Source organism: Mytilus galloprovincialis, chromosome 6, assembly GCF_965363235.1.
Source record: "Mytilus galloprovincialis chromosome 6, xbMytGall1.hap1.1, whole genome shotgun sequence".
Taxonomy (NCBI): Eukaryota; Metazoa; Mollusca; class Bivalvia; order Mytilida; family Mytilidae; genus Mytilus; species Mytilus galloprovincialis.
In genome coordinates, this window is record NC_134843.1 from 34,169,494 (window position 1) to 34,192,763 (window position 23,270).

General features: G+C 31.8%; 1 protein-coding gene across 1 annotated transcript; it reads right to left on the reverse strand.

Moving 5' to 3' along the window:
- Positions 1-1,046: 1,046 nt before the first annotated feature.
- On the reverse strand, positions 1,047-10,135 carry LOC143078579 (tyrosinase-like protein 1). The gene is made up of 4 exons (XM_076253435.1): positions 10,115-10,135; positions 5,667-6,011; positions 4,449-4,561; positions 1,047-2,202 (listed from the first exon to the last, which is right to left on the reverse strand). The coding sequence occupies exons 1-4, from the start codon at positions 10,133-10,135 to the stop codon at positions 1,332-1,334; spliced, it is 1,350 nt and encodes a 449-aa protein (XP_076109550.1). The 3' UTR covers positions 1,047-1,331.
- Positions 10,136-23,270: the final 13,135 nt, after the last annotated feature.

Here is a 23,270-nt window from a genome sequence, read left to right on the forward strand (position 1 = left end):
GCTGTTAATAAAACTCATAAATCGATGAAGAGAAAACAAATCTGGGTTACAAACCAAAATTGAGAGAAACACATCAACTATAATAGGCAAAAAACGGATCCACAGAAACACTTAACTGCAACAGAAACGCAACGTATATAGATACGTCCTATAACTGCCTTTTTCCTGACTTGATACTGGTCATTTTTAGAAAAACAAATGATAGGTTGAACCAGGTTTAGTCATAATTGATCTGCATTTATTGTTTTGGCAAAAACAATGATGTGAACTAAGAATCTTGTTTAATCATAGCTTCAGTTGTCAATTTTGATAACTATTTACACCACTGGATCGATGCCACTGCTGGTGGAAGTTTCGTCTCCGAGTGTATCACCAGTCAAGAAGTCAACACTTCGGTGTTGACATGAATATCAATAATGTTGTCATTTTTATAAATTTCCTATTTACGAAACTTTTAATTTTTCGAAAAACTAAGGATTTTCTTATCCCAGGCATAGATTACCTTAGCCGTATTTGGCACCACTTTTTGGGATTTTGGATCCTCAATGCTCTTCAACTTTATACTTGTTTGGCTCTATAAATATTTTGATCTGATCGTCACTGATGAGTTTTATGTAGACGAAACGGGCGTCTGGTGTACTAAATTATCATCCTGATACCTTTGATAACTATTGTCCTTTCTTGTTGTGTTGTTGTTTTGTTGTCTAAATGGCATTTACCTCATATCATACTGACATACATTCACTATCTTGTAGCGTATGTATTACGTGCGTGTAGCTAAGAGATACACGCTTGACAAACGCTTGAGCTGGATGAAAATTTTTAAGCCGCAAAAAAATTTCCGGGGGTTATAGCGTTCACCAAACGTATACCTTTGAATTTCAACGTTTAACGATTGCTGAGTGTTCCTCTGGCGTGCAACTAACGTAAACAGACTTTGTCAATTTTCTATGTACGTCTGGTGCACGCCGGTCTATACGACAATGTGTGACACCGGCATAAGGAAAGATGAGTCCGGTCTACCACTAACAGAACAGAAAAAAATATTTCAGTTTAAGAACTTTGTTTACTAGTACCTCACTTTGGTGAGATAAATAACACTTTTTTAAGTAGGTTAACAATGGGCATATTGAAAACAAACTCAGTAAGGTAAATTAAGCAAGTGCCAATGATGAATTACATTAATACAACTCTTATTAAACGTCGAAAACAGACACAGCACGAGTGTTAGGAAAGATATATAACACTTTCGTTTATGTAGGTTAACAATGGGCATATTGAAAACAAACGCAGTAAGTGCCAATGTTAGATAACATTAATACAACAGTATTTTAAACGTCGAAAACAGAAATAGCACGCGTGTTAGGAGAGATATCAGTTACCTCAAACAAATTCAGAGGAGTGCCAGCCGGCAGTTCTTGAAGTATAGCTTGTTTCATACCTTGTAATGTTATATTATCTGGGCCTTGGGGCACACTAAAAGCAGAAAACGGGTAGGCGATTGCATCTTGTGCAATTGTTTCTCCACTTACTCTCTCCAGAGATACACATATATCTTTCTCTCTGTTACAATATAGATCTTCACTATTTGAACAGAGGTTTTTGCATGATGGCGCGGGATCATATCGTCGAAGACGTGCATATTTATTATTGTAACCTTGTTGATTTGTAATCGGTGGATTTGGTTGGTATATGTAACTGTTAAACCTCATTTGACCATCTGGAGGTTGCTCTGGAAAACCTAATGGATAATCTGCAGGGGCATTCCTAATGCGTTTTCTAAATAATTCCCAGACGTAGTCAATATACGCATGATGACACCAGAATATTGGATCGAATGCAGCAATGGGCCCGCTTGCCATGTTTCCATCTACCCAACGGTGTACACTATTGTGATAGCCTTCCCAAAAATACTTCAGTTTTTCCCTTCGCACAATCTGACTATGCCTTTTTCTTGATAGAACAAGCGCTACTGCTTTCTTAGTAATGAGGTTTGCAGTCGCACCGACATTACGTCTTATTTTAGCTCCAGGTAAGTTTGCAAAAAATCCTTCGGTAACCTCGCCAAAAGGTGTCCCAAAATATTTGTTTGAAAACAAAATTGTCCTTGCTTGTCGTTTTCCCATAGCTTCATCTAACGTGGAGTCCCAGTATGGAGTAGTTACACCTGGACCAAAAACAGATTGCAATGCAGCTTCATATCTGAAAATAAGATTACAAGCAGTTCAAATACTGTGTGTAATGATTTATGTTATATTTACAATGCCTAAAGATACAATTCATTCATGTACAAGGAATAATCATTTCAATCTTTTGTTCATGTATAAGGATGATTCATTTATTTTTTCATTGCTTTAATAGTTGACCTCTTTCACCAAATAGGGAACACATACCATAAGTGCTAAATACACTAGAATTTTTTTGTTTAATTTTCATTTTGAAAGCAGGAGGAAAAAGTACGAACAATTTTTTGATTTAAATAAACTAATATATTTTGAAATTAGGGTAGAGACAAATTAAAAGGTGATATTAAGTATTCTTTAACTTCAAATTTAACCCATCAGTTTCTTCGGGAAAATGTCGGTACAAACTCAAAAATATGCATTTCTTTTTTTTCCCTTGTTTCGTTGATTGAAAGCGTTCGATTTTGTCAGTTTTTATAATTAACTCTTGTAAGTAAATCATTCTTTAATTAAAAAAATGTTTGTCTCTTTTTATTGATATAAGATTCTTCAGTCTTCCCAGCACAGAACTCAAATTTAGTATCTCTATTTTTCAATCATTCATTTCGTTGTTTTCCATCTTTCAGAATTTTATATTTTTTCCGTTTCGTCTTTAAATTTTTCCCTATAAATTAGTTATATTACGTATGTTAAAAAATGTTTTTTATACAGTATTCTTTCTTTTTTGGTTTAAATATATTGGGTACACACGCACGTACAATAAATTGTTTGTTTAAAGGGTTGGTTTTATTGTAACACACGCACGTACAATAAATTGTGTGTTTAAAGGGTTGGTTTTATTATACTATATATAAATGTAGGCAGTCAGATCTTCTAAGTTGTTAAGAACAATTACAATATACAGTTTGCCGTTTCATGTCAAATATATTTATATATGGATTAAAGATAGTTTACCTTATGATCATTTTAATATATTGGAAAAAGTTATTGAATGGAATGTTAATTTAAATATTGTTCTTTTAAAGATGTATATTGCATCATAATGTTTTCTGATATTGCTTGCTAAGAAGTAATTGCTATCTTTTTGACGTATGTATACTAAGGATGTTAAAAGACATGCCTCACATTCAGACAACCATGTCAAAGGAGAATTGACTTTTAACGAATTGTGAATCTGTAACAAACAACTGATATCATATGTATAGGAAGATGTGGTATGAGTGCCAATGAGACAACTCTCCTTCCAAATAACAAGTTATAAAAGTAAACCATTATAGGTCAAGGTGCGGCCTTCAACACGGAGCCTAACAACAAGCTATAAAGGGCCCCAAAAATTAGTAATGTAAAACCATTCAAACGGGAAAACCAACGGTCTAATCTATATAAAAACGAGAAACACGTATGAACTACATAAAGAAACGACAACTACTGTACATCAGATTCCTGACTTAGGACAGGTGCAAACAATTGCATGTATGTTAATAGTATTCAATGAAGGCTCAAATTGTGTTCCATATAATTAATACTAATTTAAACAGTTATGGTCAGTGTTAAGGTTTAATTGTTTTTAAATTTTAAAGAATGAATAATCAAAATAAAAAAGAACAATAACTTTACTTAGCAAGACAAAGTGGTGCTAGGTTAAGTGTTACAAATTTTAAAGATATATAAAGTCATAAAATTTGTGTACCGATCGATATTGATAAAAGATGAAATAAATCATAAATACACATTCACAAGAAATGAAATAGTACTGAACGATATTTCAGTTCAACAAGTGACCTTCGACAATGTAAATCCCTTCTTGAAATGTGATTAAACTAATAATTCATTGTTTGTTAAAAGAGCTTACTCATATATATTAAGAAAACGTAGTAAAGAAGAAAGTTTATATCAAGACTCTTATTAGCAAGATTAGCTTGTAAAGAATCAGTTGAATCATAATACATTAATTATCAGTTTAGTTTTTGTGTTTGTAGATTAGATTAAAGGTTAAACTGGTCAAACTAATTTTGCAACGCGTGTTAGGTTCATTTGGTGATAAATCTCATTATTTTTTTATTCTTCATTGACTTCTTAAATACGTATATATAAATAAATAATGCACTGAGTTTATTATTAAAGTTTTACCTCTGTGGAAATTTATTTTATCATAGAAATGCATAGCACACTAATATTTTTTAACTTTAAATCAAAACCCATGACATATCAGCATGTATAAGTAAGAACACAATTATATTCTAAACCCTATAAACTTAAACTTACAACAACAAATAAATTCTGTGCCATGAGAAGAAAGCTGGCCCTCCGTGTTCTCGAGGACTACCTGTGTGAATTATTGCAATGATGTCATATGTACTCCTATCTGGGCGAATTCCCTGCAATTTTTAAATATGAAATTATTGATGCGGGTTTTGGTATTAATTCTATTGTTTTGTTTGAATATTTTTTAGCTTCAATTTTGCCCTGTTATCAAGAGATTATGGTTGGCGATTTAATGTGCTGGAATACCTGATGACCCAATATAAACAGGGTGTAATCATACAAACATACAAAAAAGGAGGTCGACATTTGAATCAAACGTTATTATTAAACACATATCGTAAAGATAATTGTACAAACGGGATAGAATTTTCATTTTTTAAATATTCTTGTTGTTTTGTGATTTTCGATGTTTTGTGGAAGTCTCCTGTAATAAAGAGTTTTGAATGTGCATCGTTCTACATCAAACCTTTTATTTTCATGTTTCATTGGCATTCTGTAGCTGTCAATTTGTTTTATACATTGATGATCAAAGTAATTTTAATTCATGAGTTTTGCAAAAAAATCTTCGGCTGTCTGCATTTCCTAGCAATAACATAAACGCTTCAAAGCATTCGATAACCTGAAAATTTGTATGCTGAATCGGCACGGATTTGAAGCATAATCTTCTCTGTCAATATATTAGTTCTAAGTCAAAAGCAAGTCTTTCAATTTTTTCCGATATCTCCTCTTGAAAACTCGCTTATGCCTTGTATTTTTGAAGATTTTTTATCTTTATAATTGACTTGTTAAACAAGAGAGTTTGTTTTTATATAAAAACGAACTCGGACTTCACCGAAATTGACGGAATGGCGTCACATTACATATACTTTGTCAATTGACGCTGATATATTCTAAAAGATCTGTTTACAAATACCAATTAAAGGCCTTATGACATTCGCCTAAAAAATTAAGATGTTTCAATTTTGAACAAGTTGTATAACATTCTGGTTTCCGTCTTCTTAAAAAAGTAAAATATTTTAAAAGCACAATAAGTCATTAACATTGACATGTTAAAATATATACACAAGTAGGACGCAAGTCTGTGTCGAACTCAAATTGTACTTACAAAATTATTGTTTAACCTTTTTATAGCAAGTACATAACCATAATGCATAATAACATGTTTAAATATATGAAAATAGAAGACGCACGTCTGTGTCTGACTACAATAATACTTACAAAATGTTTTTTTAGCCTCTGTACGGCAAGTGCATAACATAGAAAGTTGGTTTCGTATGGACCTGCTCTTATTTCCCGTCGTACTAGTTTTTTAGCAGCCCTTCGTTTATGGCGAGATTTAGAAGCTGTATCCGCCTCACTGTTTATCTTTCGATACAATGCATTTAGGAAATTTGTGGAACTTGTATCATTCAGAGTAACTGCTGCCGGTTGTAGAAATTTCTTGAAACATTTTATATTGATGCCTCTCTCAAAACAGTTTGTTTCTTGATCAGTGGAATTTATTTGTAAACTTGAAATGTTTGGGAGGAAAGCCACCAGTACCACAGTCAACAAAAGACTGCCCTACAAAAAAATAAAGCATTTAATGAACAATGACCAAAACTATAATAAAATGTAAAATTGATTGAAGAGGAAATTATTCATGTGGTTTTCTTAATTATGTACGGTTTATAATTTGATAACCTTTCTATCAGTATACATGTTTGAAAAAAGGCTTAAGACCGATTATGCATTTTGAATTTTACTAAACAGTATGAAAATATTGTAACATATGAAATAGATAATTATCCTTATTATTTGAATTAATTCAGGCAACAATAGCTTATCGATGTACAAATCTCGAAAATCTATGAAGAAAAGACAAATAAAGTTGACATAAATTATGGTAAGCCTTTCCACATTCATGACATTGTTTCAGTCAAATCTATGAAGAAAAGACAAATAAAGTTAACATAAATTATGGTAAGTCTTTCCACATTGTACAAGTCATGCAAATCCACGTAACGTCAACAAAATAATGAAAAACAATCGATAAAATTACAGATTATACTATTACATTGTATTCTGGTATCTAAAGATCGCGAAAAAAGTCACTTTTGAGTTGAGATACCGACATAAGATATCGTTTAATCAGTTCGAAATACACAAATGTTGTGGTAGAAAGAAGTAAAAACACAAAAATACTGAACTCCGAGGAAAATTCAAAAAGGAAAATCAAAAATCAAAAGGCAAAATCAAAAGTCCAAACACATCAAACGAATGGATAACAACAGTCATATTCCTGACTTGGTACAGGCATTCGTTAGTATTTTAAGGATTTTTAATTTACATCATAGATTTTCATGTTATCAACATTCAGATACTTCAATAATTTAAATTCAAAATTTATTTTTGTATTTAAATATTTTCAAATGTTCATTATGCTGAAGTTAAGCATTGGGAAATTTAAATATGTTTTAACTCGATCCTTAATAGAGCATATATTACCATTCTGTATTATTTTGCATTTGTAATTCAGTTTAAAGTTGATATACACATGTATAGCAATTTGTATTTTTTGTGCATACAGAATAAAGAAATCTTCATTAGGATCCAAAATAGGTGACAAAAAGCTGAAGGAAAAAAACATCGTCGTTAAAACCAATAATAGTACCAAGGTTACTGCATCAGATGCACATTGCTAAAAGGATGCCTGTAGCCAAAATATTTCAATGTCCAGATCGTAATACAAACTATGAAAAGGTATAGAAATATTCCACTTTCTTTAAAACAAAATGTGTGAATGCATCATATAGCAAACTTTATCTTTTGTAACTGTGTCAGTTATCCTCAAGTATTATAGTAACATTCATTCAGTTAGTGATGACATTTTATTTATTATTTCACACTTTATCTGAAATTTTACGGTTGTTTTTGGTAAGATAGCTATACTTTAGCCCGGTCCGGATTTTTTTTTTAATTTTGTTATTATAAAGGTTGCAGATTTAAGACGGTAGCTTTGACGGATTTGTAAACAAACTCGTTGTATGAACAGGCAGTAAATGACGCCCGTTGTGTTTGACTGTGATAGCTCAACTTGCTTGCTTTTCATTTTGAATCTGATGCAAATAAATATAACGACGCGACATTGCTGCATTTCATTGCCTAATATTTTCGAATATCAGTTCCTGTCCATGAGATAGAAAATTATTTAAAAAAAAGCACTAAGATCAGAAGGAAAATATACAAACTGTCATAACAAAATAATATCCATCAAACATTGCTGAAGCAGATTATTTTCCTTTTTAGTATTTAAAAAAACACAAATATGTAGCAAAACATACTTTCGTGTTGATATGTTAATTTTTTTTACGTTTTGTTACACATACAGATTATCTGTCTACTATAAATTTTAATGAGATGTTGTGTGATTAACAATGAGACAATTATCTAACATAATGAAAAAGGCGTTGTTATAACCAATTACTAGTATAGGTCATTGTACGGCCTTCAACGATACGAAAACAAATGCTGTATAGTCAGCTAAAACAAACCAGAATACTTTCGGATTTTGTTTATAGCGGTACACTAAGTTAGTTTATATTTTTTTTTCTTTTTTCAGATATTTAGTAAATAAAGAAGGATGCAACCTTCAGAGGTTGATAGTCATCAAAGGTAAATAAAATTGAGAATGGAAATGGGGAATGTGTCAAAGAGACAACAACCCGCCAAAATAAAAAACAACAGCAGAGGGTCACCAACAGGTCCTCAATGTAGCGAGAAATTCCCGCACCCGGAGGCGTCCCTCAGCTGGCCCCTAAACAAATATATACTAGTCCAGTGATAATGAACGCCATACTAATTTCCAAATTGTACACAAGAAACTAAAATTAAAATAATACAAGACTAACAAAGGTCAGAGGCTCCTGACTTGGGACAGGCGCAAAAATGCGGCGGGGTTAAACATGTTTGTGAGATCTCAACCCTCCCCCTATACCTCTAACCAATGTAGTAAAGTAAACGCATAACAATACGCACATTAAAATTCAGTTCAAGAGAAATCCGAGTCTGATGTCAGAAGATGTTACCAAAGAAAATAAACAAAATGACAATAATACATAAATAACAACAGACTACTAGCAGTTAACTGACATGCCAGCTCCAGACTTCAACTAAACTGACTGAAAGATTATGATTTCATCATACCCTGCTTTTAATTTAATACGCCAGACTCGCGTTCGTCTACATTAGACTTTTCAGTGACGCTCAGATCAAAATAGTTATAAAGCCAAAGAAGTACAAAGTTGAATATCATTGAGGATGATATCTAAAGCAGGTATTGTTGTATTTCAATAGAATTTGTGATGAATTTATGAAGTTATGAAGATACACATGAAAAAAAATTAAAATCAGGAACACTGGTTATTATTCATTATGAAACAAAATGCAATTGCTGGAAAAATTAAAACCTCTTGACTTTTATACAACAATAGTATTCAGTGTTAAAAAAAAATCATGCAGCATGATATAAAATCAAACATAAGGGTTTCATCAACTGTTGAAAATTGGATAAACGGATAACAATTTTGCAAATTTAGCTTAAAATTTAATTAAGACAAATTTTTCGTTAATACACAGATATTAGAAAAAACGTCATAGGAAGACCGATTATTATACGATATTGAAGCAAGTAATTTCTTGAAATACCACATCTATATTTTCTATTTTTCTTATAGCTGCAAATAAAAGTGAGCAAAATTAGAAACTCTTTTTTTGGCTGGTATAATCAGAAATAATATCAAGCCAACAGTAGTATTTCCTTATTCAAATCTCGTTAATACTTAAAACAGAGATACGTAAAGATAATAAATAAAACTTAAGATATCACATAGACTAAAAAGGAGTGAGATCGCGTGCGACGACATGGTATGCATCCCATGCTATGTATGCATCGCCCGTTTTTAGTATTCTCATTTAGTCAAAAGGACAAGATTCACTTATCACTGTCTTATGGCACAAAATGGTTTTTAATATCAACTTGATCATAAAACACTAAAACGATCACAATTCGGTTTGTAAATGGATCTATTTCAAAAGCCTTAATACCAAATAAATCAGTTCTTTTCATAAAAGAACATAATATTCTACAAAGGAAGCAATTTTTTTACATTTTGTTAAAATATGATGATTTTGTGCATTTCAGATCTAAAAGCTTTCAGAAAACCTTGGCCGCCACCTATGATATAAATTGTTTTGTAGCCAAGAGATTCGAATGTTGAATTCCTCAACATAAAAAAAAAATTGGATCGAGGATGGCGTCCAAGGGTAATTATGCCAAAACAATTGAAAGTATGGAAAACATTGACCAAAATTGACGTTAAATACAAATAAGGTTTATTAAGGGGTCATTACTTCATAAATTGTAAAGGAAGGTACAATAAAAATATTTATTTGTCTTAATAGTGTTATCACAAGTATTTCTATGTAAAATTTGTAATATTGTAGCCAGGTTTAAAAAATATCAAAAATGTAGGACCAGTTTCAACCTTCCTTAACTTTCACAAACGGAAAGAGAACACATACGGTAAAATAAACAAAGCCTACGACGATACTCGTAATTAGTTATCAAAGTTACCAGGATTATAATTTGATACGCCAGACTCTAATAATTTTACAAACAAACTTACCCATGTTCTCTCGAGACCCATCCTACTACCAAATCTATTGAAGGCCCTAAACAAATGACTTTTGTAAGAACTTTGTTGATTATGCACATAATAATTTTATAATCATTTAAAACATAAATTAAACGACTTTTATTAGATTATAAATCCGTCTTGATTTGATTGACAAGGTGCATGCGAACTAGAACTTACAATTATTTTATTTTTTTTGTATTTTTTTTAAGTTCAGTGCATATGGGTCATCTAAAACTAAATCAGAAGCAAACAATATTACTATGCCTGTTACAATCACTTATATTTACTCGGATTTGTTTTTTTCTTCTGTTCTTTTTCTAGCTTTTAGATGATTTGACTAGCAATGCTAGAATAAAACTTATTTAGTGATCGAAGTTTTATATCAATAAAACATAAATTTATTTGGCAATTATAACATATCATTTTTAAAATCAAATTTGTATCACAAGGTTTCGAGGAATATTGATTTCAATGTTTTTTATAAACTTTTTGTAATATATCATATTATTGTACTTCTAATATGTGTCTTTTGCTTTATCATATTATACTTTACATATGTATATACCTGCTACGCTCCTTTACAATATCCGTTTTATTCTTCTATGAGTCCATGGGTGATATATTAAAAAAAATCCTACTAAATTACAAAATAATCCAAATGCAACAGGTCCTATCTAAAAAAATATTTCACGTGATAGCAATAATTCATCAGTATAACATGCACATTTTTAAGACAATGGCTGACAATGCAACCTCCATGAAAGAATTCTATTTTTAATTTTAACTAGAATTGATGTCTCTTTGACTGATGAATATGTTCATTAGCGATTTGACAAATTGGATCATGTTGATACATACAAAAACGACTTAATGAATAAAACAAAATAATAAGACATGTGTTCAAGCGTGTCAACATAAAATATTGTGTGTCGTTTGTGGAATAGAATAAACTAGCTCTTCGTATATGTATGTTTCGGTCCTATTGTATTTGTGTTGTCATTTGGTTAATCATCTTGTTGGGATGTTCATAGAATCTGAATATCAAATTAAAATTAAACGAAAATGTCTTTCATCATGTGCATGTAAAATAAACGGATGTCCTCAATGTAATTTAACCTAATAAAAAATCTCATCAAGTATTCCATAAAATTGAAAATGGAAAAGGGGAATGTGCCAAAGAGACAACAACCCGATCATAGAGCAGACAACAGCAGAAGGTCACCAACATGTTTTCAATGCAACGAGAAATTCCCGCACCCGATGCGTCCTTCAGCTGGCCCTTAAACAAATATATCCTAAACGCCATATTAAACGCCATACTAAACAGACTGTTAACTTAATATATCATATCTTCATGGCATCGTCAATACAAAAATTAGTATTGCAGCTTTAATCAAATCATTTAAAAGGCAATATCATATCAAAATTTAAAGTCAAAACTGCAAATTTCGAAAATAAGGGCCAATTACTACCAACGTTATGTTACCCTTTGGTAGTTACATTTAGGTGATATAGCTTTCATAAAAGGAAATTTACAGAAAATAAATTTACTTATGATATTAAAGGTACTTTTTTACACCAAAGAATCTTGTTTTAAAACAATGAATCAAGTGTTTCTAGAAACCAAATGTTATATTCATTTAAATTGTATACAAATATCAACCGAAAATGGCCAAACATGCCAAACATGCCAAACCGTACCAGGTCAATTGTTTCAACCATTGCAAATTGTAGACAAAAATCGAAAATGTTATATGAATTGTTTCATATATTTCGTCCTGCCTTGGCCTTTTATAGCTGACTGTACGATATTGGTTTTGCTCATTGTCGAAAGCCTTACGATAAACAATAGCCTATTTGAATCTGTCTGTTACTGTAAATTCAGAAATTATTGCGAGGTTTTTATCATTTCGAAAAATGCGACAGAGTTGTAAACGCAATAATTCGCATTTTGAAATATTTTATTTAAATTAAACAAGATTTTTCTCAAAATCTTAAAAATTAAAATTGCATTTAAGTATAAAATGACAAAATCGCAATAATAAATGCACGCAATAATTTCTGAATTTACAGTAGTTATCTTAATGTTTTATATAGGTTAAGCGTTTTTGTTTTTTATATATGTTAAGCGTTGACTGTTTTATGCGGTTATCTTGATCTTGCAATAAAATAATAATATTAATACTTTTTTTAATTTTGGCACTTGCGTCTTGCTATCCTTTCATTTTGATATATATATAAATATTCATAGCGCTCTTAAAAATTATAACCATATCTTCTTAATGTTTGCCCATGGGAGATATATTGTTAGTGTCTATTCATAATGTTATGATATTGTAATTATTGTATTTATTTATGTTGGCCTGATTTGTGTTGTGTGGCCTGATAGTTGTTTACAGAATAATCTTAGAACTGTGTAGATTGAAAATCACTGGAACAATACAGAATGATTGGAACTTTCCAGAATGATTCTAATAAAAGATTCGTTATATAAACTTCTACATTTTACTAGAAACTTCCGTTGTACCTTTCTAGGACGTTCCATTAAAGACTGTTCTAGAATTTTCAGTGACAACTATATATATACAGACACTAAAGTTAAACACTTAGACTTAGACTTAGACATCGATAGACATTAGTATTCATAGCATTTGGATTGACACTTTTATTCTACAAACAACATCATACTGGATTGTGACCTTAGTAGTGAACGTAATATTCAGATTGGATTCCGAAAGATTTCCGGATACAGATAAAGATAAAAGATTGGACTTATATTTTGACAGTTAAATTGACAGTAATATTTGTGTAATATTTCTTGTAAACTTTTGTAAGATAAATATTGTTAAATTTTATTATTGATTTGTGTCTTTTGTTGGCTGCAATTTAAAGGTAATTTATGGCCGTAACAGAAATTGGGGGCTCGTCCGGGATAACGAAAATATCTTATTCAAAATTTATTCAGTATTTTTATTATAACTAGCCAACAAAATTCTACAAAATTATTTGATGAAAAATTTTTGAAAACGCCAGACCTGGAGGGGTTTGATAATTTAAAGAAAGAGGAATTAGTGTTGCTTGCTAACATCTGAAATTAGATTTTAAAGTATCTATGAGAAAACAAATTATAAAAAAAATTGGTTATAGACAAATTAGTTGACGCAGAAATTTTAGGTGAAAAGGCTCTTGAACTTAAGGTTGCAAATATTGACGCCTTTAAATTAAAACAGCTTGAATTAGAACATGAACTCAAATTAAAAGAACTGGAGATAAGAAAAGAAGATGAACTTAAATTAAAACAAGATGAACTTAAATTAAAACAAGATGAACACTTAAATTAAAACAGAAAGAACTGGAAATGAAGGAAAGGTTGGAAATGGATAAAAAGGAAAAAGAAGATGAATTAAAATTAAAAGAACTTGAAATGAGGGAAAGGCTAGAGATGGAGAAACTAAAACTTGAAATGGTAAAAAAAGAAAGCAACACTAAAGTCCAGTCGAAATCAGAATATTTTGATGCAGCAAAAAATATACGTTTGGTTCCCAGATTTTGTGAAAAAAAACAGTCGATAAATATTTTCCACAGTTTGAGAAAATTGCTCATAATTTGAATTGGCCAAGGCCATATTGGACTACAATGCTACAAAGTGTTTTTGAGGGTAAGGCCGCTGAAATATACTCCGCACTTCCATCAGAAAAATGTTCCGATATTGACACGGTGAAACAGGAAGTTTTGAAAGCTTATGAGCTAGTATCAGAAGCATATAGACAGAAATTTAAATCATATAAAAAGTTTGATTCGCAAACCTATGTGGAATTTGCTCGGGAAAAAGAAGATCTATTTGATAAATGGCTTACTTCAAAGAAAACAAATAACAATTTTGATAACCTAAGACAATTGATGTTATTAGAAGAGTTCAAACAATGTGTTCATTTAGACTTAAAAACACATTTAGAAGACAAAACGGTTGGGACAATACATGATGCAGCTGTAATTTCAGATAATTATACCCTTTCACATAAAAGAAGTTTCAAGGGTCAAAATGTTAATACTTCAAGTGGAAACTACAAAAATCAAAGCACTGAGCGTACTGACAGTAAGCCTGTTGCACAGAATAAGAGTCAGTCCAGTTATAATATGTCTAGTCCAAAATTTGATACTTTTGAGAAAAAGTCACTGATTTGTGCTTATTGTAAGAAAAATGATCACCTGATGGCTGATTGTTTTAGACTCCAGAAGAAGAATGAACGAGATAATAAGCCGAAGTCCAGTGCTTGTACGACACCTTATATTACCAGTACATTGGAATGTCCTGCGAGTCAGGCTTTTAAGTCCAGTTTTTGTGATTACATGGAGGAATATAAACCCTTTATGTCTGATGGGTTTATTTCTATTGTTGATGATACCACTCTTCAGCCTATTAAGATTTTACGGGACACTGGAGCCTTTCAGTATTTATTGTTAGAAGGTGTGTTGCCTTTGTCCGAGAAGACTTCTGTTGGTGCCTCCGTTTTGTTACAAGGTGTAGAGTTAGGTTGTAGAGATGTTCCTCTCCATCGTATTTATCTGAAGTCAGATTTGATAACTGGACCAGTTATTGTGGGTGTTCGTGCTAATCTCCCTGTTGAGGGTGTTACATTATTGCTAGGAAATGATTAGCTAGGAACAAAGTGGTTGCTGAACCAATTGTTACCAGTGAATCGGTGGTGGATGTTAAATTACCTGAAGATGATGCTGAATTGTATCCAGCATGTGTTGTCACTAGGACTATGGCTAGAAAACAACAAGATGAGGATTTGCAAGATAACCAGTTTGATTACATGGACCTTTCTGACACTTTCCTAGCCGACATTGAAGGTCCTGGTAGCTCAGAAAAGGCCATAATAAGACCACCTAATGTTAACAAGAACGTAATTATGCCATGGCCAGACGTAAACAGCCATTCATTAAACAGAAAGAACCTTTTCAAAGAACAAAATAAAGACCCTGAGGTTCTTCAGCTCCGCAAGAGGGCTCAACCACAGGAGGAAGCAGACAAAGTGGCTGAATGCTATTTCCATCAGGACGGCATTTTAATGAGGAAGTGGAGGCCTCCTGATGCTACCCCAGAAGAGGAATGGAGAGTGGTATACCAAGTGGTGGTGCCTAAAGTTTATAGGCAAGAAATTATTGGTCTTGCCCATGACACCCCCTTGGCTGGACACTTAGGTATAAGGAAGACTTGCCTTAAGATCTTGCAGCATTTCTACTGGCCAAAACTTACAAATGATGTTGTAGAATACTGCAAATCATGTCATATATGCCAGGTTGTTGGTAAGCCTAACCAGAAAATACCACCAGCACCACTTCTGCCTATTCCAGGCTTTCACGAACCTTTCAGCAGAGTTCTAATTGACTGCGTTGGACCTTTACCAAAGACCAAAACTGGAAATGCGTATTTATTGACAATCATGTGTACATCCACTCGCTTTCCTGAGGCTATTCCGCTAAGAAATATCAAGACACCTACTATAGTCAAATCACTTATCAAATTTTTCACATTAGTAGGACTTCCTAAGTCTACACAGTCCGACCAGGGATCAAATTTTATGTCAGGTTTATTTCAGCAAGTCGTGTACCAGTTAGGGATTGCTCAGTATAGATCAAGTGCGTACCATCCAGAATCTCAAGGTGCCTTAGAACGTTTTCATCAAACATTGAAGAACATGATTAGAACCTTTTGTCTTCAATTTGACAGAGACTGGGATGATGGAGTTCACTTTCTACTTTTTGCAGTCCGAGAGGCTGTTCAAGAATCCCTTGGATTTAGTCCCTTTGAGTTGGTATTTGGCCATACTGTAAGGGGACCGTTAGAATTGATCAAGGAAAAGTGGCTTACTGAACATACTGACTTGAATCTTTTAGACTATGTATCTAGATTTAAAGAAAAATTGTATACTGCTTGTCAAATTGCTCAGAAAAACTTTTAAAATGTACAGAACAAGATGAAAATATGGTATGATAAAGATGCCAGTGATAGAGTTTTTGAGCCTGCTGATAAGGTACTTGTATTTTTGCCAGTCCTTGGGCATCCTTTACAGGCTAAATATTGTGGTCCTTATACAATAGAGAGTAAAATCAATGATTTGAATTATATTGTAAAAACTCCAGGTCGGCGCAAACAAAACAGAGTGTGTCATATTAATATGTTAAAACCATATTTTGAGCGTACTAATGAATGTGAGAGTAAACCAGTTGCCACTTTAGGCATGGTTAAATTTGAGAACAATCATGACAAACCTGATGTAACTGAACCACCTTTTAGTTCTTAAACTATGGAAGAGACAGTTAGATTGAAAAATTCAGAAATTTTGTCAAATTTAGACTCAAAACTTGCACATCTGTCTTTTGATCGTAAAGAAGAAATAAAAACTTTGGTATTTTCTTTTAAAAATCTTTTTCCAGATGTGCCAAACAAAACCACTGCTGTTTGTCATGATGTTGATGTAGGAGATGCTTCTCCAATTAAGCAACATCCTTATCGGCTCAATCCACTCAAACTTGAAGTTATGAGAAAAGAAATTAAATATATGCTTGACAATGATATTATTGAGCCGAGTAACAGTGAATGGAGCACTCCTTGTCTCCTTGTGCCAAAACGAGATAAAACCTTTCGTTTCGTGACTGATTTCAGAAAAGTAAATTCAGTCTCAAAATCTGATTCCTATCCGATTCCAAGGATAGACGATTGTATTGACAACATTGGTCAAGCAAAATTTGTGAGCAAATTTGATTTGTTGAAAGGTTATTGGCAAGTTCCATTGACACAGAGAGCTCGTGAAATATCAGCTTTTGTTACATCAGATGGCTTATTTCAATATACTGTAATGCCATTTGGCAAGAAAAGTGCACCCGCTACATTTCAAAGAATGATCAATAATGTTATAAAAGATTTGAACTGTTGTTATGCTTATATTGATAGCAAATAGACAAATAGAAAACAACTTATGAGATATTTAGGCGTGATTGGATTTTACAGAAAAATTTGTTCAAATTTTGCTAATGTGGTTCAACCATTGACTCATCTTTTACGAAAAGATTCTAAATTTATCTGGAGTGAAAATTGTCAAAACGCTTTTGAAAATAGCAAATCACTTTTAATTAATAGTCCAGTTCTGATTACTCCAGACTTTGAAAAACAATTTAAACTTGCCGTTGGATGCAAGCGATGTAGGAATTGGAGCTGTTTTATATCAAGAGACAGATGAAATGTTGAGAAATCTATATCATATTTTTCCAAGAAATTAGATAAACATCAGAAAAATTATTCAACTATCGAAAAGGAGTGTTTTGCAATGTTGTCAGCACTTCGACATTTTGATGTATATTTGAATCCCACTGTATATCCAATTCTTATTTGTACTGATCATAATCCTCTCACCTTCATACATAAAATGAGAAACAAGAATCAGAGGTTGACTAGGTGGAGTTTATTGTTATAGGAATATGATTTAATTGTAAAACATATCAAGGGTAAAGATAATGTTATTTTACACCAGTAATGAAAACCTTCTTTCATTTATGGGTAGACTTTACATAGATAAATTCAGCCGTATAAGAAAAGCAAAATGAGAATGTTAAATTTGATGTATGCCTTTTTGTGCTACTTTGTTACATTTGTTGTTTATGTAGTGATATTAAGATGATAACACAATATTGACTGTTGTACCCCTATTTTTGACATTTTTACTCTTTGAGTATGTTTGTTTTGTTCATGTATCGTTGACAATGTAGTGGAATTTGATGCGACTGTCATACAAGTGAGAGGTTTAGCTAGCTATAAAACCAGGTTCAATCCACCATTTTCTACATTAGAAAATGCCTGTACCAAGTCAGGAATATGACAGTTGTTATCCATTCGTTTAATGTGTTTGGACTTTTGATTTTGCCTTTTGATTTTTGATTTTCCTTTTTGAATTTTCCTCGGAGTTCAGTATTTTTGTGTTTTTACTTTTTTTTGTAATAGCAGATGCTTTATCTAGAGCTTATTAAAACACTTTGTATATACTATGTATATTGGTTCATATTATTCATGATAAGTTTTTGTTACACTAAAACTTCTTTTAAGGGGGGAGGTGTTATGATATTGTAATTATTGTATTTATTTATGTTGGCCTGATTTGTGTTATGTGGCCTGATAGTTGTTTACAGAATAATCTTAGAACTGTGCAGATTAAAAATCACTGGAACAATACAGAATGATTGGAACTTTCCAGAATGATCCTAATAAAAGATTCGTTATATAAACTTCTACATTTTACTAGAAACTTCCGTTGTAACTTTCTAGGACGTTCCATTATAGACTGTTCTAGAATTTTCAGTGACAACTATATATATACAGACACTAAAGTTAAACACTTAGACTTAGACTTAGACATCGATAGACATTAGTATTCATAGCATTTGGATTGACACTTTTATTCTACAAACAACATCATACTGGATTGTGACCTTAGTAGTGAACGTAATATTCAGATTGGATTCCGAAAGATTTCCGGATACAGACAAAGATAAAAGATTGGACTCATATTTTGACAGTTAAGTTGACAGTAATATTTGTGTAATACTTCTTGCTAACTTTTGTAAGATAAATATTGTTAAATTTTATTATTGATTTGTGTCTTTTGTTGGCTACAATTTAAAGGTAATTTCTGGTCGTAACAATAATATCTTAAAATTGACTACTGAACTGATGCTAGGCTAGAGTTAAGTTCATGAACAGTGGAATCTGCCCAGCACTGATAAATAAAATAACATTTTTTTTTAAAATAAAGCGTCTGAAGCATTTTTCTCTATTCCCTTACAATAAGGATATGATAATTGTGCCAGTTGTCTTTTCTTGATTTGTTACGTTGTTGTCTTACTCGCTCATCGTCGTATATATCACATATTTCTGATCGGAATTGATACATTATTTTTCAGTAAGATAAAAAAAAAAAAAAAATTTACTAGTATTCAAAATCATTTGTTTTATTTAAATATAATCCACAAAATTATCTAGAAATTGACACAATGTTTCTAACTGTTAACAGTCCAATCAAAAAGTAATGAAACAAACTAATATCGAAAAAGCATTTTAAGTATTGATTGAAGGTTATCTTCACATTGCTGTTTCATTGTTACATATGAAAAAGAAGATGTGGTATGATTGTCAATGAAACAACTCTCCACAAGAGACCAAATGACACAGAAGTTAACAACTATAGGTCACCGTATGGCCTGCAACAATGATCAAAGCCCATACCGCATAGTCAACTATAAAAGGCCCTGAATGACGATGTAAGACAATTCAAACGAGAATAACTAACGGCCAAATTTATTAACAAAAAATGAACGATAAACAGATATGTTACACATAAACAAACGATAACCATTGAATTACAGGCTCCTGACTTGGAACAGGCATATCCATACAGAATGTGGCGGGGTTAAACATGTTGGCGGGATCCCAACCCTCCCCCAACATGGGACAGTGATGTTACAGTACAGTGTTTATATATTTCTACATTCTCCATGAAAGGCTTAAAGAACCAACAAATTGGATTCAAATGGACTAATGAGATAACAGTTTTTAAGGTAAAAAGACATGTATACCCTTTTGATTTTTAATCTAAAGTCGTTTAATAGATACAATAACACATCTGAGTTTTAAGGTAATCTAAATTTGTCATGTTCCCCATACGATTAACATAAGCTGACGTAGTAACTGTCTTGTAAATCAGAACAAATAATTCAACTGTTTCGGATTACATGAGATTCTCTAAATTGTTGGTTGTTTTCTCGATATGTCTCTTCGATCGACTGGTGAGAATTGATCAACATCGGTAAACTACTGTTAAACCTTGCAATTGTATGACAGCTGTGTATAATTCCGCTATATTTACAAAATATTGTGAGAAATAAAGTTCATTTGTGGTTGTCAAATAAGCAAATGTTTTTAATACATAAATATATTGAAGAGTTTTTCTATGTCACAAGAAAAATACAGTTTGTTGTTATTTAAAAAAATTCATTTTCTATTTATAAGATAAAGTTATAAATAAGTTTAGTATTAAATCACTATACCGACCGACTAATCATTTTTTGACATTAAGACTGTCAAGATGATCTAAAACACTATCAACATTTAAGCATGACATATTTTCTAATTTCATATTTTTGCATTTCATTAACTGCTTATTTTTTTTTAAGCTTTTTATAGCTGGCTTCCTCATTTCAATTTGTTTTGTATGCTTATTTCATCTACCTATATTCCGACAGTTTGCTCTTCGTGTACCTGAATTTTTGAATAAAGAAATGAAATTTTTTTTTTTTTAATTTACAATAAGGATAATTATCAACATTACGTGTTTTAATCTGATACTATCATATATACAAAGATGATAAATAACAATCTTGTATTTTCAGTGTGTTCGTGTTAACAATTCAGTGACTGAATGATTTTACAAATACACAAACTATGAAGAAAGTAAACAGATAAATAATAAAAATTAATAATTCAAACCGTAACATGTTGAAATAGGTCAAATGTCCTTTATGAACTGTATTAAGATGATCTATGATACGAACAGAAACATTAAATACATTAATCATGTCAAATATTCATACTTACAGACCTGTGTATACCTTTTGCCCAAAAGTTTGCTGAGGTTGCTAAACCAAAACAAATTACATAAAAAGCAGTTTCTGTTACACAAGCAGAGAGGTCTTAACATTCTTGAAACGTAAAATATCGGTATAAATTACATTCAACCTTTGTTTAGTTGTCAAAATGTACGGTCAAAATAACGTAATCATTGCATTTTTAGGTATGTTCATATCTACAATGTAGATATAGGTTTGAACCAATCTCTATTGAATTGTTTCATATTTTTCAGGTGGTTGCCTTTTATAGACATACGCTATTGGTATTGATCACTGCCTATACTTACTAACAAACACTTTATTTAAACTGTGGTGGAGAGTTGCCTGCTTGAATTGGCAAAACACTACAGCTCTGCTTTTTAAGTCTAAAACTAAACTTAAATTCCTCCCAAACGAAATTGAGTAAGTCTTGGCTTGATTCAATAAACAAACTGAACATGTATATACTTTTGAGATTGGTTTTTTGTGTGTTGCTAATTCTGTTTTTTTTTGGGGGGGGGTCTGTTTTCCTCCTCACGTTTAAAATGAAATAGTGCATATAAAAACTTTTACACAGATCAATTAACCACAGTAAGGCTGACGCTAAATAATTGATATACATTAAATACAATTCGCAATAACAGAAATTTAACTATAATTCCTGCTTACTAAAAAAAGGAGTTCGGACTATCTATTAGGTCAAAAGACACAATTATCGTCCTTTGGTATTCGTTTGACGAATATATTTCCTAGTGTGAACAGTGTATAAGTGGCTGTTCTTATTTGATACACTTTCCCAATTTATTTCTTGATATTTAATGCATGAAATATTAAGTAGGGAGTAATTACATGTTAAAAAATATTCGGTACTGGATCTTTATGTTAAGTAGTGATTTGGTCCAGTTAAAAAAGGTCAAATTTTATTACGTCTGAAGCTGTCAAACTGAATTTTAGACCCCCTTAAGACAGAATTGTCAATATTGTGAGTTAGGACTGGTAGAAGTTTCTATAAACTTGATATTAGTTGTCCCACTTGTAGTACACTATACTAAAAATCTTTTTGAGATAGGTGCGATTTTTTTTATTTGAATTTATTGTCTAAAAGAAATGCACTACGAAATAACTGTCTTCTCGGGCCACTAATGGAACAGTAAAAAACTATTTTAGTTAACAATGGGCATACAGGCATATTGGGGAAAAACGGCAGTAAGTCAAACCAAGCATGTGTGAGTGTTGTAAACTATTATAACATCTAATGATAATTCAAAGACAGAGATACCATGAGTGCTATGAGCGTTCTTAAATAAGTTTAGTCAAGAAAAGTCTCTCTACAGCATGAAATTTATAAATTGTTGATTCACTTGTTTAAGACCATACATCGAATGGTGGAATATCAGTACCGTGGTTATTATCAGCTCATTAGTCAGTATTTCGGTACTGGAAAGATTTATATAAAACCGTTCTCATAATGTCGTTTTAGAAATATAGAAGTTATTCAGGAACTAAGGTTTCAATTTATTTTCTGAGACAAAGTTGACATAAAATGTATGTGGCTATTATTTGTATGTCATTTTGGTCATGTACCTCTTCAACTGTTCGGTTTATGCACCATTGACTTTTAGGTACTTGGATTAGAGCGTTCCTTATAAAGGCTAATCAAGAAAAGAATATTTGTTTGCTTTAAACGTTGATGATCATTGTTATTCAAATTTACTTTTTTTCTTTAAACCTTCATCAGTTGTCACCATTTACATAACGTGCCATCCTTCCACAGCATTAAACGTACTGAAAAATGTATGAATGACTCGGCTTAATTTGCCAATATTCAAAAATATGGTGTGTAATTCTAAGGAAATATGCTTTAAAACCAGGTTTTATCCTCCATTTTCTACATTTGAAAATGACTGTACCAAGTCAGGAATGTGACAGTTCCATTCGTTTGATGTGTTTTATCATTTGATTTTGTTTTTTTGATTATGGACTTTCCGTTTTGAATTTTCCTCGGAGTTTAGTATTTTTGTGATTTTACTTTAAATACTACTATATACTAAATAAGACAGATAAATCAAATTTACACTAAAGGCGCCAATGTAAGTGTACAAATGTCAATGTCAATGTCCTAAAAGTATGAAAGTAGTTATATCACGTAACCTGTGTCTCATGAACATTTCTCAAATGTCTGATAACATTCAAAAAGTAGTGTTAAAGTCGCTTTGTTTACAAACATTGCAATATGAGGAAAATTGTTCGTCTCCCATTATTCAAGTAGTTACATCATGCAACCTGTATGTCATGAACATTTCTAAAATGTCTGGTGACATTCAGAAAGTAGTTTTAAATTCGCTGTGTTTACAAACATTACAATATGAGGAAATAACAAACAAAGTTTAAATATTTGTTAAACATTTGTGAGATAATCGATGAAACTATTCAGTATTATATTTGTTTAAAGAGGTACCTAACACTACAGGGAGATAACTCT

Coding starts and splice junctions, on each gene's coding strand:
- LOC143078579 (XM_076253435.1), bottom strand. CDS start 10,135: ATGGGTCTCGAGAGAACATGG. Junction 6,012..10,114: donor TGGGTCTCGAGAGAACATGG/GTAAGTTTGTTT, acceptor ATTTTTTTGTAG/GGCAGTCTTTTGTTGACTGT. Junction 2,203..4,448: donor CACAGAATTTATTTGTTGTT/GTAAGTTTAAGT, acceptor TCTTATTTTCAG/ATATGAAGCTGCATTGCAAT.